A 19541-nucleotide genomic window follows, 5' to 3' on the forward strand; every position below is an offset into this window, starting at 1 on the left:
TATTCCCCGTCTCGGGTTACGTCAGCAGCGTGCACCTCCTTCCCTCATAGCAGACGCATCCCGATAACCTTTTACGGAAATGGCGTAGCTATCGGGCGTAGCGACAAAGACAGCGAGCCTGAAACCTATGGGGAAGGAATAAAAAAAAAGAAATTCAGTATCGTCGCACTCTGTACCTTAAGACCATCATTTTCTGAAGAGCTCGCCGCCCCGGGGCCTCGGTCAAGACACCGAAATTTGACGGCGGCAAGGGCAGATTTGGATTCACCGCAGAGCCGCTGAAGTCGCAGAAGAAGGCAGATTTTCCGTCGGACGGTCTCTGTAGGCTAGCGTATAGCGAGGGAGCCGCCATGGCAGTCGGATCACTGAGCCTCCACATCGGGATATGAAGAGGAACTGCATGCGTCCTGAATCGCCAAGAAAACGCCGCATTTGCCCGTGATCCGCACCGGATCCGCTCTCTGAACACCTGATCTCACCCTTCTTCATCTTTGTGAAATTCAATCCGCATCCAGAAAGAAATCTCAATTGGTTTTTAATCGGGGGGCCCACAGGGAGAGGCCAGATTCATGACTATTTTAGTCGGAGACGTGTCTTTAGAGGCCCATTGAAAGAAAACGAGGAATATACGGAAGAAATGATGCTCTGATTGACCGCTGGTGGGAAAGAAAGGGTAGTTTATTAGGTGAGACGAACTAGTGTGAAGGATTGTGGGATAAAGGGATCGCTTTCTGTCTGCCTTCCTCCCCCCTGTGAATTATAGTGTTATTCATTTACTGTCATCCTTTTTGGATGAGAAGGTTCGGAGAACCGACCAGCCCTGCCGTGTAGAGAGTCACAAGTCTCCGAGAGTCCGAGAATCAAAGGGATTGGATCATGTCGGGTCGGCCCAGGACCACATCCTTCGCGGAGAGCTGCAAACCAGTGCCGCAGCCCTCAGCTTTCGGCAGCATGAAAGTCAGCAGTAAGTACATCCCTGCAATCCTACAGTAGCCTTCCCTCTCTGCATGCAGCAGGCCCGGTAAGGGCTGCACATCCTCGCTCATGTCTTCTCACTAACAGGGCTGAAAATGTGTCAGGCGTGCATGACGTTAGCTGCCGATTAGCTTAGCCCCTGTCATATAACCGTGTCACTGACTGAGACTGACACATGCACGCACAAACACACGCACACGCACACACACACACACACATAGTGCTCGCCTCGGTGTGTGAGCGCAGACCGCTGCGCTCTGACGCGCCGCCCCGGGGCCGGTCAGCCTGGCCGGGGTTAGCAGGCCGCGCCGGGCAGGGCCGGGCCAGAGGAAGGTAGGGGTTGGCACCGGCCCAGGTCAGAAACCAAGCCCTCTCCTTTTACCGCAGATCCGTTCCGATTATTGTCCATTTGTAGATTAGATCTCACAGCGGTATTACTACATAGCACCCAGCCGTATGCGTAATAGAGTTAAAACGATAGGGCCAGTCTATTACGCAACTGTCAAAACGGAAGGTGCGCCCATAGTTTGAGGGGCGAAACTGACGTGATCCGGGAGAGGTGGGGGGGTGGGGGGGATTACTGATCTTATAGTCTATGGGGCATGTCGAGATCAGACGTCGCGACGGCTGGAGAGAGTGACACAGAGTATCCTGTACATGAAGCCACAGTGGCACCGAGCCGGAGGCTGGTTATAGACTGGCTGCAGAGATGAAGCCATATCCGACTCACTGGGCCTACCTGCTGAAAGAGGGAGGCTGGCGATATCCAAGCACACTTGTGAAGTACATATTTAACATCAACCACCAAATCTATATAATTCCTGCTTCATATTACATCTACTTTGATTTCAAGCCATATTGCACTCACTCACCTTTCCACTGCCTGCTTTATGTCAAAGTGTCTCGTTGCAAACTGGCAGCATTATACCACTGTGTACGTGTGTAATAGACTGCAGATATCCTTTGTTCAAGTATTCAAATGTCCCTATTAGAGCTGAACAATATATGTGTTAATGATGTAGTAATATGACACTATATATTATATGGGAGTTTATCATAATCTAATATAGCTTATATTGATGTGTTCTTAGTTTAAAAGGCTGCATGACACACATTTGAGATTATTAGACTGCTCCAGCTCACTTAAATTCTAATGACTAATAACCTGGCTGGAGACACCTACCTAGCTACACCCTTTCCTGCCTTGCTTGCAGGCACACATTTGGTCGTGTGTAAGAAAAAATGCAGCTGTCAAGGAATGTTGACGGTGTTTCAGGACTGTGACGTGATGGTGATGTGTGTCAGTGGGGTGAGGCTTGAGATCGAGCCTCTCCTCCGGGGCTTGGCACTGGGAAACCAATGGGTGGACTAGGACACACACACACACACACACACACACACACACACACACACACTTGCACACAGTGATGCATCCCAAACCCAATAACTCTCCTGTCCTAGATATGGGTGTCGAAGCGTTGGTCCGTTCCTGTCTGTGTGGATTGTTCATTGTTATGTTGCTGTTCAAAGGAAAACAGGGTTTATGAAATCTGGTGTCAATAAGTCGGCTAAACGTAAGAACCGGAGGACTTTGGCCTAATTGTTGTGCAGACATAAGCTACTGAATTAGCAACAAATGCCTGGTCGACCTTTTGGACTTAACATTGCACGAGTTTTACGCCAGTGGTTTCTCAACCTAGAAATATTTCTTTCTCCAAGGGACTCATCTGGTAAGTCAACGCATTATTAGAAGTCAATGAAAGCTGGAGTTGGAGGCGTCCAAGTAAATGAGTGTTAAATAATTTGATTTCTACAAGCAGATGGTGTTCAGCACCATAGAGTCTTTGATTTCTCAGATGTCCCCTGTGATAAACTGTCAACACATCAAGTATTTTTTGCAATGATCTCTCAAGCTACGCCTAACATTGGAGAAGATGAGAGAAGGTAAAAGAAGGCAAAAAGTTGGTTCAACTCAAGTTTAAAGGAGAATTCTGGTCATTTAAAACCGGCTTTGTTGTCCCACTTTTTACCATCTTGACAACTGATTGTGTTCATTAAGTTGATACCTTGGGCTGTTGACAGATTCTCCTCCGTGTTTTCCATTTTTTTTATATGCTTGAGCACTTGTTGATGTCATGTTAGAGATAAGAGAGCTTACAAAAAATTCCCACATATCTTACTTTAAATTCCGACTATAAGGTTGATTCAAAGATCTTTTTTTCCAATTGGAAAATATAAAACTTCCGAGGTGACCTGAATGTCAGACTAGTTCAGATAATTTATCCAATACCAAAGTATAAGTTAGTTTCAGGCAATTGCTGAAATTGGTTGTTGGCAGAAATGGGATGAATGCAGACCCGGTTGCATCATGGGTGTTACTAGGAAACTGTCTTTGGTGATACTTTTGGTGGCGGTTTTGGCCTTTGAATGCACAATGGAGGGCAACACCAGAGATGAACCAAGCCGTCAATAAAAGCGCTGGACTGTGAGGCAATCTTGTTATAGTGGCCACAGTTGGAATTGCACGCTCCGTGACGCCCTGTGGCCCATTGGACTTTTTCCCATACACAGTTATTGCAAAAGAATGTGCTGTTAAAGCAGTGATAACATTTTTCTGTGTGTCTCAATAACAACCAGAGGGTGCTCCATTGGCTTACAAATGCAGAAGCCTGAAAAATCTGTGGCATTTGTGAGCAACTTTCATTGAAATGAATGTGGCACCACTGTGGAACAAGTTATCCAGTTCTCATAATACATTGATATGGTGAACTGGAGCTACTTCCTGAAGCTCCTCAGTGAACTGGTGAAGTAACATGTTTTAACACAAACCACTTTTTTGATACTAAGATGTGGATAATAGAGGTGCTTGTTGAAGAAGCCGCCTTCTTCTTTCATCTTGTGTCCAGCTGAAGAACAGGTTTCAGGAACTGGCTTTGATAGCTGCTGTGATTGTCTGCCATGCTGGCTGGAACGGATCCTCTGAGTTTCTGGATACAGTAGACAGATACACTGAGGAAAAGCTAACGTCCACAATGGCTCGAATACAAGCTGTGATGTAGAACTGGAAGAGGCAACCCATTCATATATCAGTAATGAAATATGAGACTAGATAATGGCTTTATGATGCACTGTATTCTAAATGTTGTCCTTCACTGGTCCTAAAAGTTGAATTACACTCATTCTGCTTGTCCATGGTATCCACACTACTAAAGATTTTTTTTCAGACACCATATCTCCCACCCTTAGTTCAGTCTAAATGCAGCATGGAGGCATCAGCGTCTCGTTATCGATGCTGAAGTATGTGGTCAACAATATTTTGAAATAAATCTGCCACTCATTTTCTCTTAAGATATAATTGTTTAGTTAAAAATGCCTCTCACAAATTCCTAGAGTGTAAGATGAAACTGTCAGTTCACTTGTTTTATCCAACCAACAGTCCCAAACCCAAAGATATTCAGCTTACCATCATTAACCAACCAATTGTTTCATCTCAACTCAGCTCATTTTTGTTAAAACTAGTGGTTTTCCAATCAACAAGTTACCACAGAATCGTATATATATATATATATATATATATATATATATATATATAAGGAGACACTCACTTTCTTTTTTAATCCCAAATCAGATTTGTCATTCAGAAGTGTGTGATTTGCAGTGTCAGCTGTGTCATGATTGTACTGTATTCATGTAACATCATGTCACCTGGAAGGAATCCACCCAGACTAAGTTTCTCTTCCTCTCTTCCTATGTCACTTACCATTACCCTGACCCCAGCTATGACGATCTCAAGCAGCTGTAGGTGTGTATAACCCTGTGAAGATTCCTTTTACGTCTCCTACACAGGCAGACAGAAACACACGTACATACACAACATACATTCACACACCCACGTTCGAACTCTTAAGGTTTTGTTTTTTGGGGGTGAGGCAGCTGGCCAAGAACAATGAGCGGCTTGTTTAGCATTTCAAAGCTGCAGCTTTCTCTCTCTCTCTCCCTCCTTTCCCTCTTTCCTCTCCTTTTCTTTCTGTCCCTCTCTCACATTTTGCAAGTGACGATGGGAACAAAACTGCCCAAATATACTCTTTGATTCTGAATTAAACAGGACTCACAGACAAGACAAGAAGCATCAGAATAACTCAGCTGAGGTTTGAGGGAAGGAGCCACCCGGCCTCTGCAGGCTGCTCTCACTCTGATGTCTCAAATCTATGCATCCCCCATTGTGTCTGGTCAAAACCCAGTGTTGGAAATTAGCTTATTATGATAAACTTAAATTCTACCAACCACTCATATATTTTACCAGCCACCATTTTGTAATCACACTGATCATGTGCTTGTCTTGCTATGTAAAAAACAAACTAATACAATAAAACTAATAAACACTTTTCCCATAAAAAGTATTAATTTAATATTTATTCACTTATGGTTATCCATTTTTAATTCTCTCTCTCCCACTCACACACAGTGCAGATCACCTCCTTGTGGCATTTGGAGGCTTTGTGGTCCTTGATAGCCACCAATTTCAAATTTTCGGTGCCTACAATAAAGCTTTTGTCTGTCTTGCTGCTGGCCGAAGCGGGTGGCGACAGTGGGAGCAAAACATCGACAGACTACTCTCATCGAAAACTAGCCAGTCACGTAACTCCCCACAGTCAGCTCTTCTTCACTTCTCATTGAAAAATCACCTCTTGTGAAGGCGAACTGATATCAGCTGCTCTCTTTACACCCACAATGTGAAGCCACAGTGTTAAAATAGTCTGTCAGGTTAGGCTAGAAGCGAAACTTGCGACAGACTAGATGCAGCATAGTCGTATCGCTGCCCTCCACAGGTCATTTGTAGAACAACTCCATTGAATGCCACCGGCCACATTCACCAGCCACTTCACTAATTCACCAGCATTTGGCCGGTGGCCGGTGCTAATTTCCATCCCTGTCAAAACCTCACTGATACCTTGATGTCTCAATCAAAAGGGCAGCTTGGCCAAATGTCTCTGTGTCAGAGGTGACATTCCTGTGACTGGATGTTCCAGTAATGTAGTGAATTATCTCATCAGCCTTGCAACACTGGTGGAAGACTTTTCAGTCGTGTGTACCTTCACTTCTCTTAATACATTCCTCACAAATATCACTACTACTGAAACCTGTTTTACATTCTGCAAGCCTTGTATTTTGACCCATTAATACACCCAGCATAAAAATAGTAATAGTCAGTAATAGTCAAACAGTTAATAAATGCACTATATTGTATGTATGAATGTGATTGCATGAATTTGTTTGCCAAATTTCTGAGCGGAAAGAACACTTTGGCAGGTTCACTCATAGTGATACGACTGCAGTGATGTGAAAATGATCCCTCATCTTGTTATAAAAACATGGATAATGTCACTACTACAACCTGACAGTATCTGACAGATGATCACAGCAAAATTTTACCACTTCAGTACCTCTAAAGCCTGAGTAATCACTTGACTTGAGCAATTTATTTCTTTATTTTGACTCTTATTCCTGACTTTTCAAGTACATATACATTACTTTCAAATGGAAAAAAAATGTTCCCTGTGGATGGATGGTCGGCCAAATGCTTGGGGGGGGGCTGAGAAATACCAGCATTTCACCACCATTTACTGATGAATCCAAGTTAGAGATTTATGGCAGTAACAGAAGAGTGTATGTTAGGAGACAATCAGGAGAGACAATGATACCCCAGTGTATCAAACCGACAGTGAAACATGGTGGCGGGAATATTCAAGTTTAGGGGTGTTTTGCCTACTCTGTAGTTGGACACCTGCACCGAATTGACTCCACCCTGACCAAGAAGAAGTACCACGCCATTCTGGAGAGACATGGTTTGCATCTTTGTGGAGAAGGATTCATACTGCAGCAGGATAAAGGCCCCAAACACACCTCAAAGCTTTGCTAGATCTACTTGAAGACCAATGAATCCTGACTGTCATGGACTTTCCTCCACAGTCAGCTGACCTCAACCCCACTGAACATTTATGGGGGCACTTGAAGACTGAGAAAGCCAAGCATTCTGTGAAATCACAAGAAGTTCTTTGGAACATTGTCAAATCCTGCTGGGATAACAGGGGTCATCAGGTTTTACACCATCTTGTGGAGTCCATGCCAGCTCGAGTGCATGCTGTCATTCTATGGGACTTTTTTTCCCCCCCTGTCTTTATTCAAGAGTGTGGTCTTTCAATTAGAGAGCATGATTTATTGATTTCACATTCAGATTTTGCAATTCTTTCCCCCAAACCCTGCCCTCGCTCTCAAATAGCCCCTGCTTGCTCTTAGATTTGCTCTGCTTCTACTCTGCTTATGCTTGCACTCAGATATATTGTTCCTTGCACAGATTTCCTGCTCCAGCTTCAGACTTTCTCCTCGCACTCAGGCTGCTTCTGTGCGCTCGTGAAATGTCTGCTTTCAGACCTCTACTCTGCTCTCGGATTTTTTTGTGCAATAATCCTGTCAAAATCCCTCTACCAATAGAATGCTAGGTGTAGTGTTGACCAATGAAATGATCCCTGCCTCCTGGTGGGCGTTTTCGCTTTACTTCTTAGACCAGTGGTTCTCAACCTTTTTTGGGCCAGCACCCCCCTATCCATTATCCAGGTCCCTTACCGCCCCCCATCAATTAAAATGTAGGCTAATCGTCTCCCCTGAATATTAATATTAATTATTATTCTGTGTTATATATCATTTAAAAAATCATGTCATTGGATGCCAAATAACAGATTTGATTTAACCGGACAGTTTGAATCTTATTATTGTTAGTTTGCCATGCAGTGAGCAAAAACAGCATGTGAATAGAAATGATATTTATGAGTGTTAAACAAACGCAACGGTTGGATATTTGACGGTCAAACTTCAATTAAGTCTTGTTATTGATCATGAACAGCAGCCAATCAAAAAGCGGTAATTTGGTGCAACAAGCACAGCCCACCAAAGGAAAAGTCTGAGGCTACTGGGGGAAAAAGCAGAAGGATATGTATCCATAGATACGGTCTTCAATGGAATACTGGCGGCAGTTTTTTCTTGTTCTGTGTTATTTTGCTGATATGATATAATTGTTGTTGTTGATTAAATAATCTTATCTGCAGGGTCAAATAAAGTAACCAGGTCAAAGGTCAAAAACTATGCATTTTCACACAATGTCGGACTATTATCATTACAATATTTATTAAAAAACGCACTGTGTGTCATAAAATATAACAATCACAAAACTTTGGTAAAACAGGCTTATAGTGAATGGATTTGAAATGCAATTTTCTCATCCTGCCATAGTCAGGATGTAGCCACCAGCCAGCTGTAGGGACAGGTATGGTTGGAATTTTATCCTTATCTTATCCACTATGTAATTGTCACGTTTTGCACAGATCACAGACGTACAACAGACTGCATTAATGCCATCTCGGCACTTTTTATTTCCTTGTTGGAATAAAAGGCACGCACGATCCAGCTGATAAAGGTTTATACTGTCTGTTAATATTTGACTTTCGTTCTAAAGTTCAGAGCTTCTGTTATGTGATCAGACTTCCTTTAAGAACACTTCAGGTTAAAGATGAATACAGAGAGCTGAGAATGTTTGTGAATCAACAGACCTTACAAACCTCCTGCTGTGAGTTACATGTTTGTTCTTCTTCTGGTTGGTTTCCTGGTTGAAGCTGCTGATTCATTTCACCTTCACTCGTCAGCTTGATTCACATTATTTTCAGCATCTAAAGGTAACCTAACCAACGGTTTTCATCATGTTTATGTCAGCAGGTGTTAAAATGATCTGATAATAGCAGAGATGGTAGTTTAAGCGATGTGTCATGTTGCTTTGTTGACTGTATTGGTGGAATGAACAAAACTCCAGAGGAAAGAAATAAGAGTATATTCCTGACATTAAAATACTGAGTGAAGTTTAGAAAGAATGAAGAACACAGACATCATTCAGTATCTTCGTCCTGTCCTCCTCCTCCTCCTCCCTCTGCTGCTGGTTGAGAGGACGGGCTGTTTCAAGTTTACAGGATTTTAACAAATTTTAATAAGACATTACAAACTAAGCTAAACTAAGGACAGAGAAGCTAGCGCGACCATAAATGACAGTAAACCACAGTAGAGACTCAGCAGTTTCCACATGTGTCTACACAGGAGGCGTTCAGGTACAGTGTTGAGCATAGGTCACCCACATTTTCAAAGCACTCAGAGTCATACAACTTGACAGCGCTCTGAAAAAACATAGGAAACCCCTGAGGAGGTCTAATGAACAAGAACACCTCAACGCTCACCTTTCAAAAATATTGCTTCCGGTGCCCTCCTACATTCTCCGGATTTTTTTTCTTTATTAAATGAACTTCTCTTGCTTTCTTTACAACTTTTAGAATAAAAGGATAGTTAAAATATATATACCAGTGCCCGTACTTTTTACTATAATACCTACATATAATAGTAGCCGTACAGCACACCAGCCTCCTGTCAGACGATTGACAGAAAATGACGTAACTTTCATGACTCATGAGCAAGAGTCTAGCGGATCACCAAAGTCAAGGTTAATTATTTTAATTGTGCTATTACTACCTTCAAATTGAATTGATAAAGTCATATTTATGGCACAAGAATACATCCATGATTATAAGCTTGGCTTTCAAGTGTTGTACGTTCTTTTTTCTTATCTACATTCCCTTCTTTAGGAATGGGGAAAAGTACTAATAGCTAACACATTAAGAGAGAAGAAAACAAAAGCAACTTCAATGAGCTACTACATTTTAAAAACGCAGTTGGTGAGGTTGTGTATTGTATGTATATCCTTCTCTTCAAATGATGCTGTGTCAAGGTCTGCCCTATCAGAAAGGTTTCACATATTGTAATTACGGTAAACACGTCCCCACTTGCAGGTATCACATCTGTTTATCTACAATTAAATCAGTTACATGTTTACGAGTTACATTGCAGACATTAAGCACTAGCTTTGCAGTTGAACAACGAGGGGTCTGTTACTGATTAAGTTGAGAAAATCCTTAAATTGTGTCACAGATATTATTGACTGCTGACCTGCCGACTAGCAGGGCAGTCAAACCAGGAGGAGTTATGAATAACTAAATGTGTATCTCGGTCTCCAGTAATCATGCTGAAGCATTAATTGAGATTGGAATAAATTGGAATAAATCAAATAAACATTGATATACAGAGGAAAAATGGACGCTACTGTTTTGTAGCGTCCATTTTGTTGTTAGTTGCCTAGCAACAGTGTTCACGTAATTTGCAACACTTCAAAGCCAAGCATATTATCATGGATGTATTCTTGTGCCATAAATATGACTTTATCAATTCAATTTGAAGTAATAGCACCATTAAAATAATAAACTTTCCTGAGGTCCTTGACTGGTGATCTTCTAGAGTCCCGCTCCTGAGTCATGAAGGCCAGTGCGCTATATGGCTACTATTGTATGTAGCTATTACAGTAAAAAGTATGGGAACTGGTATATATATTAACTGTCCTTTTTATTCCACAAGTCGTAAAGAAAGCAAGGAAAATACATTTAATAAAGCCCTGGAGGGCGGGAGTGGATGAACCCAGTTAAAGAGTAACTGACCATACGGGACGCTCTAAGTATAGTGAAGTCGCCCACAAGGAGGCAGAGATCATTTCATTGGTCAACAGTACACCTGGCATTCTGTTGGTTGGGGGATTTTGACGGGGTTGTTGCACAAAAAATATCTGAGAGCAGAGCAGAAGTCTGAGAACAGACGTTTCACGAGAAGCAGCCTGAGTGCGAGGAGAAGAGCTCAAGCTGGAGCAGGAAGCAACAATATATCTGAGTGCAAGCGTACAGTTTGAGCAGAGCAAATCTAACAGCAAGCGGGGGCTATTTGAGTGCGAGGGCAGGGTTTGAGGGACAGAATTACAAAATCTGAATGTGAAGTCAATAAATCATTGATAAAGATAGGGGAAAAAGCCTCATATCTTTAAAGCAAAAGGGGGGACATACAAAATACAAAGATATTCTGAAATTCATGTACATTTTTCAAAGATTCAACTTTTCACTCAAATTGTTAAGCTGATATTATCATTTCTGATGTAAAAATTAGTATTACATTCAAAACAACAAATGTAAAATAGAATCTTGACTAGTAGCTTCAGGCTTTTGGACCACACTGTACATGCTGGTGTGTTAGTCAAACAAAACACAGCACCTTGTCTGGTAGTTGTGGAGTCTGTCATAGATTTTGGGGCAGGAGGTGCATCTATTGTTTCCATACTCACTGTTATATCTTACACACACACACACTAAATTGCGTGGCAGTGAATACCTTGGTCAGATTCTGAGTTTTGTTTACTCATGATTTGTCATACTGTGTATCGCTTGATTTAAAGCTGCACTAATCAATATTTTTATTTCAACAACAGATCAATTGACTATGTGTGATGAGAAAAGGGTCACTTGTAGTGACAAACCCACAAAGAATTATCACCACACACTGCAGTCTCCCTTTCTCATATGGAGCATTTTAGTGTCTTTCAGCTCATTGTTTTGGTTTTCTTCCTTGCAACAAATTGCAACCTTGTTTGCCAGCCATAGCATGCAGCTGCTTTCTGCAAAAAAAAAAAAAATCTGATAAACCCGCTGAGCCCTCCTTTAACAGTTGATGTAGATCAGAAAGATACAAGGACACAACAACAAGACAATAGTTTGCTAACATGTTTGCCATATCAGCTCTATAAGGTGATCATATGACCGTGTTGTGTTTACAGCTTGTCCAACAATCAGTGCTGCTTTAAATCATAATTTCGTTTTTTTTTTTGTTTTATTTAGTCAGATGATGTGTTCATCTTTATTAGTTCATATTTAGACAGATTTTATAGTAAAACAAGCTTACACACCCTAGGTATCAGTAACAGATCTGGGAGCTTTGAGCATGGGTCCCGTCACTGCTCGACAGTAGTGTTGTTTCCTTGTGTTACACATGTTAACCATATTCAGTTGTGGCCTGAACTAGTCTGGTGACCTCAATTGACTATCGACGCCTCTGGCTAACAGTTCCAGCAGCGGTCACTTCTGTGTCACTTTGTTGCTGAATAATACCGCAAACATTCATGAAATCATGCACTGTGATTTGTCACACTAGTTATACTCTTGTGGCTTGTAGTGTTTTGACAGAGTAGCCATGGAGACGCTGAGGAACATTTTTTAAAATTTCTCATAGTTTATATGGGAAAAGCCTCATATCACATGTGAATATGCAGATAATCCTTCACGTGTCGTCGGTTGTGATCGCAACGGTTTTCCGTCAGTAGAAGATGTAAATCTAATGGAAATAATCTCTGTGATGATCGATGGTTGATGAAAATAGTTCTTAGGCTATGCCACATTAGTACGCACAAGGTTATGTGTCAAACAGGCTTCCAGTAAGTCACTTGCGGTGCTAAAAATGCCATTTCAATTGCATTCTGATTGCCTGGGCATTCCTTATTTCCACCAGTGTGAGATCTCACTCTGTTTTTGTCTGTGTGTGTGTGTGCGCACAGACAGTTCTCACGGTTTGAGGAAGTGCGGAGGCGTCATAGAAATGGCCCTGCTGGAATATGTAGGCAGAGTCATATTGCGCTCTCTCTCTCTCTCTCTCTCTCTCTCTCTCTCTCTCTCTCTTTTTTTCACACACACACACACACTCACTTGGAGTCTATTTCTGTTGTTACGGAATCCATCTTCAGCTTCTCTTTGTAGACTTAAAGCGACAGTTTCGAGTTTTATCAGACCCACCCACCCTCTCTGTTCCCTACCCTTTGATTGTAAGCAAATCTTCAGTAATTGCACCACTCACTGGACACACAGTGGCAAAGACCACCGTGCGAACATACACGTGAACAGGAACACACACACACACATAGATAAAATGATTAATTCATGTCTGGGTTGGACCCTGGAGAGGTAGTAATTGCTCTTCTGCTCATGTGTGTGAACGTGCGTGTCTCTGTGTGGGCACTATTTGCGTCGAAATCAATAACCCTGCTGGGGAATAAGGCCAGCCAGCCAATTAGTATGAAAATGGATAAAACCAGTAAACCTCTTTAACCAGTTGAGTCAAAACGTTGACTTTTTGCTGTTCAAAATGATTCATGATGGGGGTTAATTTACCTAATCACGCAAACCAGTCACAGGGTGGCATGTTTCCAGAAGTCAGCATGAAGTGGTCACTTCCACCTCTTGTGAACAGGACGCTGTGGCCCTGCCGGTGTCCTCTGTGTGGAGGTGGCCTGCTACCACAACATGCTGCATGAAGTTTCTATTAAATAACACCATAATCTGGAGCAGCCACAGTTATTAAGCAGCACTAATCCACCCATCAGCGTTATTTTGTACCCACTGTGAGCTGTTGACAAATGTGTTTTACTGCTGACTGTATCAGCAACTTGACTGAAATTAGTTCAATTTAACAAAGATATTTTGAGTGAGTCTTTTGGCTCATATGGAAGAAGATTTTAAAAGGGAGGAGCAGGTGCTGCGGTAGGATTTGTCACGTTAGGTAGTGTGTCATTTTGGGGTTAATTTGAGAGCAGGTCAGATATCGGAGATATGAAGGGAGGAGGCGCACATTCGTGGCACGCGACACACACACACACATTATTGCCTCGTTGTTGTTTTTTTTGAACTGCCAGCTGATGTGAACTTTGGCCCTTGACAAAGAGGATAGCAGGTGCGTGTGGGCGGAAGAGAAGTGATCTCAGGGGAGCGTAGCCAGCTCCTGACTGACTGACTGACTGGAGAGGACGACATAAAGGGGAGAGGGTGCGTGTGAAAGCAGATTCAGATCTATAGTGCATTAGCATCGCAAAGACACACAGTCTTATTAGCTTATGACTTTTCACTGATGATAATCTTAAGTATTGCATTTGTCTGTATGCACATTATGGTTGGTGAGTTTGTCCAGTCAGTCCCAGAAAGTTCAGCCTTTGTTAATCCATTTGATGCATTGATTTGGATAAAAGCACTCATACTGCCTGGTATGAGAATAATGATATATAGCTTCAAACAGACAATGCGAAAAATAAAAAATTAAGTGTCTATTCACTAGCTGTCAATAGCAGTTAAGTCACTTTATAGAGGAAGACTATTTGCACGTAATTTGGATCGTTCCCTCTTGATATTTAAATGAATTTGTTATTTTTTTGTAGAGGTGGTCTTAAGCTCAAATAAACATTCAGCATGTCTCATGTTTTTAAGGGCTACTCCAGCGATTTAGTATCGCTCTTCCATAAAGCTCAGGGACTTGTGCAGCAGAAGCTTTTAGTCCTTCGTATTGGTCGAGCTCCAAAAACGCTGCATCCTACCGTTCCTGTAATCCAACTTTCATTAGATCCTCTATGCCTGCTAAATGCCTTCCTCTCTAAAACTCCATGCCTCCAGTTTGTAACGCAGGCTCCCTGTTATAAATTTGACATGATGACATAATCAGGGTTATTTTCTAAGACTTTAGGAAGCTTCCTCTAGAGCAGCAGAAAACATTATACAACCGTTTTCACAGGCCGAGTAGTCGTCCATATTAGAAGAGAACTGGATGGCACTGGCACCTTAGATATTTGTCAGCAGGGATTCAAACCTACAACTTGTCAATCACTGGGTTTCAGGGTCCTGGTATTATGCACGCTGTCACACAGGCTTACTGGGACACTTGAATATAACAGAGCCATAGTTAGTTATTAGTAACACCTGTGCTTTTCTTACTGCGACAAGTCAAAATGTGAGCTATGCTCTGATTTATGTAAACTTTGGCTTTTGCACTCTTGGTTGGACGCCACAAGCGATTTGAAAATGTCCCCTTGGAATCCCTTGGAAATTGTGACGAGCATTTTTCACTATTATTTGACATTTGTGATCTACTGTATCATATTTTATATTTTGGCATTATCAGTACTTTTGTTCTGAGCGTCTGCGTCTCTCTGTCCGTCTCTCTCTTCAGGGGATAAAGATGGCAGCAAGGTAACGACAGTCGTGGCCACTCCAGGCCAAGGCCCTGACCGGCCACAGGAGGTCAGCTACACGGACACTAAGGTCATCGGCAACGGCTCGTTCGGCGTCGTCTACCAGGCCAAGCTGTGTGACTCCGGAGAGCTGGTGGCCATCAAGAAGGTCCTGCAAGACAAGAGGTTTAAGGTAAAACTGTCACACACAAAGCATCTTTCAGTCAACTTTCTCAACAAAAACAAGAGACAAAAGGACATAGAAAAGCTGCACGACCAAACATTCGCTGTCACTCTCCTTCTCCCTGTCATCTTTTATTCTAACAACGTAACCAAAGTAGAGATTTTGTTGCGTTCATGAATGTGACGGAGTAACTGCGAATGACAAACGTGAATGGAGTTATCTTTCACAAGCACAGTGAGATCAGAGAAGCTGCCAAAAAAACCAAAAAAAAAGGCAGAACACAAAGGGAAAAACTCATGTTTTGCAGCTCAACACATCTCTGCTTCACTGTGTGTGTGTGTGTGTGTTTTCCTGCTGTAAGTGTGTTTGCGCTAGCGTTGGTGGGAGGATCTTGTCTCACACAAACAAACTTGGAACCCGTTAATACTCAGTCATCTGTCAAGTTTAGTTCAGCTGCCACCAGGGAAATGTCATATTTCCTTCCAAGCAAAGCTCTGCTGGATTCCTCCTCCTGTGCTTTGAATAGATTTGACTGATGGCTTGTTGTTCCTCGGCTGTGGTGACATTGTCTGTTACTCCCTTCGCTTGGTCGGGGAGGCCCGGTGTCCCTGCTGCTAGCTTGCAGCTCGCAGATAAAAGACCTGAGACTGCCAAGCCTGCAGGACAGCTGTTTAGATTCTCATTAAGTCTCACAGGCTTCAGAGCTCAGAGTTAAGGGTGCACAATATAACAATCGTCGGGACGAGCGACAAAATTATTCCTGATATTTCGGACATTGATATTATGCGGGAGATTTATTTTTAATTAGACGTTTGTGTGGATGTATTTAATTTATTTTAGCCATCGTAGGCTGTTCTTGGCCAAATATTACAAGACAGTTCTTAATGGATTCAGTTAATATCTCACTTTCTATCCAATTATAAAAAACTTTTATGGAGACTGACTGAATGGAGTAGATTTTTCCTTTTGATAATTACCAAATCTGCTTTTACTTAACAGTGCTTAACAGTGTGAAAGGGTGCTTTCAGGCATCCAACTGCTATTGAAAACAAATGCAAGCACAGATTTTTTTTTTTTTTGTGACTGTTATGCCTGGGGTTAAATGATCCCCCTCTATACATCCACTCTATTTAGTTCTCAGTCTGTATCCCACATGCCTGTGCCTGCACAGCATAAAGTGCACTGTACGGATGATGCAACACAATGTGCGGCTATAATGTTTTCCACATGTGAGCTGAAAAAAAAAACCCTGCACACGATGACTGTATTCTATACTGGATTTTAATTTAATTTAAACATCTTGTAATTATAATGGAGGAGAATAGAAATTGGAAATACGCCCCTTAAATGGCCTTCTGGAGCAGGGTCTAAATTAGTATGTGTGCACACATTTCACTCACTGCACAGCCTTTATTTTTCTGTGATAATCAATTTCAGTTCAATTTTCTAATACTGAATGTGTCCCCCAAGAGGCACTTTAAAGCAAGCTGGTTTGCAAACATGAGACATAATTGACATGTATTCATTTACATGCATGAAAAATACAAAATATGTTAAAGATTAAAGGAAAGAAAAGACACAACAGTTAATGGCAACACCACAGAGACACATTATATAGTATAAATGTATATTTAGTGTGTACACAGAACAAATGTGCTAGTATGAAACTGTGCAAGAGATCTCTGTGTTTTGAGAGTAATCTCTTCATCACTGCTGTTTTTTATGTATTTTTCTGTTGAGTTTAGTGTATTTGTATAAAGGCCCATCCAGGGCTGCAACTAATGATTATTTTCTTGATTTAATAGTTTAATTGTTTGGTCCATAAAATGTCCAAAAACTGTGAAAAACGTGGATCATTGTTTCCCGCAGCCCAAGGTGCAACCTCAAATGTTTTGTTCCTGAAAAACAGTCCAACACTCAAAGATAGAGTTTGCTATCACGGAGGACTTAAGACACCAGAAAATATTCACATTTGAGAAGCTGAAACAAGAGGATTTGGATATTTCTTCTTAAAAAATGACTCAAAATGATTGATTTAATAAAATAGTTTGCGATTAATTTAATAGTTTGGCAACTAATCGAATAATTGACTAATTGTTGCAGCTCTACTGTGTGCTAAAACTATTAATGGATGATATCGGTTTAAATGCAGTCGACAGAGATATTCCATATTTCACAAGGATAGTCATTGTCTCTTGCTCATTATTTTATGTCAACTTTGTTTCTCTGAGGACAGTCAGCGTGTGTTAGTGTAGGCATCCCCTGTTGTCTCCCACAAGTTTGGAAAAAAATGTAGTCAGATATGTTTGCCTGCAGTGTTTTCCCCCCAGGACTGTAGTGCTGAGCCAACCGGTTCAGCCAAATACTTCAGCAGTCAGTGTCCTAGGTTTAACCTGTTTGAGGTTCAGCCGTTTTTCAGCAGGTGCTAGTCTTCTATCTGAGAAAGACGAGATTAATTATGTCACTTAATGGTGCAGGAGCTGTTTTTTTTTGTTTTTAAATTACGCTTCCATGCTGACTACAGCCGTGGCCAGAGTCGTCATGTTTTCGGGTTGTCCGTCCATCCGTCTGTCCATCCCATTCGTGTAAATGCGACGTCTCAGGAACTTCTTGAGGGAATTTCTTCAAATTTGGCACAAACATCCACTTGGACTCAAGGATGAACTGATTAGAATCTGGTGGTCAAAGGTCAAGCTCATTGTGAACCTTATTATGAGAAAGTTTCACACAAATGTCTAATAGGATGAAATGATGAAGTGATGACATTTTATATCCAAAAGGTCAAAGGTCAACTTCACTGTGACATCATAATGTTCTGCAACACTGTTCTGGCCATTGTTCAACGCCGTAACTCAGGAACAGAAGGAGAGATTGTGACCATATTTCACATTTGGTCAGATACTGAATTGGTGACACTAATCTTGGGTTGAAACTGTGGTGATTGTACAGATCTTCTGTGCGTGAAGCATCCACGTTTCAGTATTTGTAGCTCCTTTGCAGCAACATCCATATCTGAAGGATCGTCTACTGTCATGGCTACAACTTTGTGTTTTATCAGAATCAACTTTATCGGCCAAGCATGTGAACACATACAAATAAAATACACGTAATACCTTTATTAAAGTCTTCATTACAAATGTTATGAGTCTGGACAGACATGGATGTAAACTGCAACTTGACTGGTTGGCGGAAGCATACATCAGCGGGCGGTATTTCAATTTTTTTTTTTTTTGCCAGACCATCTGTCACAACATACACACACACACACACACAGTATTTGTGACTACGTGAGCTGGCCACGATGAAGTCATATCACACTCTTTGTGGTTAGCCTGTGGTTAGCATGACAGATGCAATACTCGCAGGTTGCATCTGTAAACAGCTCAGCGGCCAGACGAACATCACAAACACGCATTGTTTTCTTCTTTTGATGTTTAGCTTCCTCTTTAAAGCAGGCCCTCCAACTCAGCCGTCCTCCGTTTCTTACCTATTTTCTATCTTCTACTTGCTTGGCGTGCCCTTCCTTGTGAACAGCTTGTCCTGAAAAATTAGGCGAATGAGCGTTAAGTCTCCTCACATGACTGCCAAGCACGCGCCAAAACACATACCCAGACGCTTGACTTCTATTTTCTCCTTTTTTTTATTGCTTCTCCTCCTCTACTAAAGCTGTTTCTCTATGCCTCTGAATGAGCAGAAACATGCTAGTTCAACATGTGGGGATGCTTTTTTTCTCTCACTACCACACACACACACACACACACACACACACACACACAAGTCCAACAGGGTAATCATGTGAGCAGGCTTCGTGTTACGGTGTAGCTGATAAATGTGTGAGACAATCCTGGTGGGCTTACAGGCTGCTCCTGGTGCATTATGGGATAGGTCCTTCTCCACTCCCATCTGAGGGATCACATATCAGCCGATTGGAAAATGGATGCTCACATTAGAACCAACACACAGAGCGAGAGCCTATCTGGTGGTAGTGGGACTAACGCAACATTGTGAGAGGATACGTCTGGTGATGTTCTATATTTTTCATATTACAAGTCTGACAATGAACTGATCCTGCTAAGGGTGGGCGTTATGTCCAAAAAATGTTATCACGATAAAAATGTTCATATCAGTCAGTATCGATAATTATCATGATTAATGTCAAGTACTTTTCTTCAGTTTAAAGGCTGATTTTTTGCTCCTGAGTGAAGGTTGAAGAAACCAGACGGTTAATTGTGGTTTTAAACTCTTCTTTATCAGAACATGACAAACACTTCCACAAACATTTCACAAATCTGGGGTAGAACAGTCAAATTAATTATGATAAAATATTTTTTTCAACATCAAAATATGCATGAGTAAAATCATGTAAAATCCTCTTTCAGTCCTCTCTCCTCAACAAAATACATATCTTAATAGAAAAATGAAGTGCTGCAATGT

General features: G+C 41.6%; 1 protein-coding gene across 3 annotated transcripts in view; it reads left to right on the forward strand.

The window, feature by feature from the left end:
- Window positions 1–41: 41 nt before the first annotated feature.
- gsk3ba (glycogen synthase kinase 3 beta, genome duplicate a) overlaps window positions 42–19541 on the forward strand; it is a 38571-nt gene continuing 19071 nt past the window's right edge. Inside the window, exons 1-3 of one of the 3 annotated variants that reach the window (XM_067603755.1) lie at window positions 42–685; window positions 801–964; window positions 14923–15116. In XM_067603755.1, the coding sequence (XP_067459856.1) occupies window positions 877–964; window positions 14923–15116 (282 nt within the window). In that variant the 5' untranslated portion in view covers window positions 42–685; window positions 801–876. Of the gene's footprint in view, window positions 965–14922; window positions 15117–19541 lie in introns of all 3 variants that reach the window. The other 2 variants (XM_067603754.1, XM_067603756.1) reach the window with 2 other exon arrangements.

Source organism: Thunnus thynnus, chromosome 11 (assembly GCF_963924715.1).
Source record: "Thunnus thynnus chromosome 11, fThuThy2.1, whole genome shotgun sequence".
In the NCBI taxonomy this organism is placed as follows: domain Eukaryota; kingdom Metazoa; phylum Chordata; class Actinopteri; order Scombriformes; family Scombridae; genus Thunnus; species Thunnus thynnus.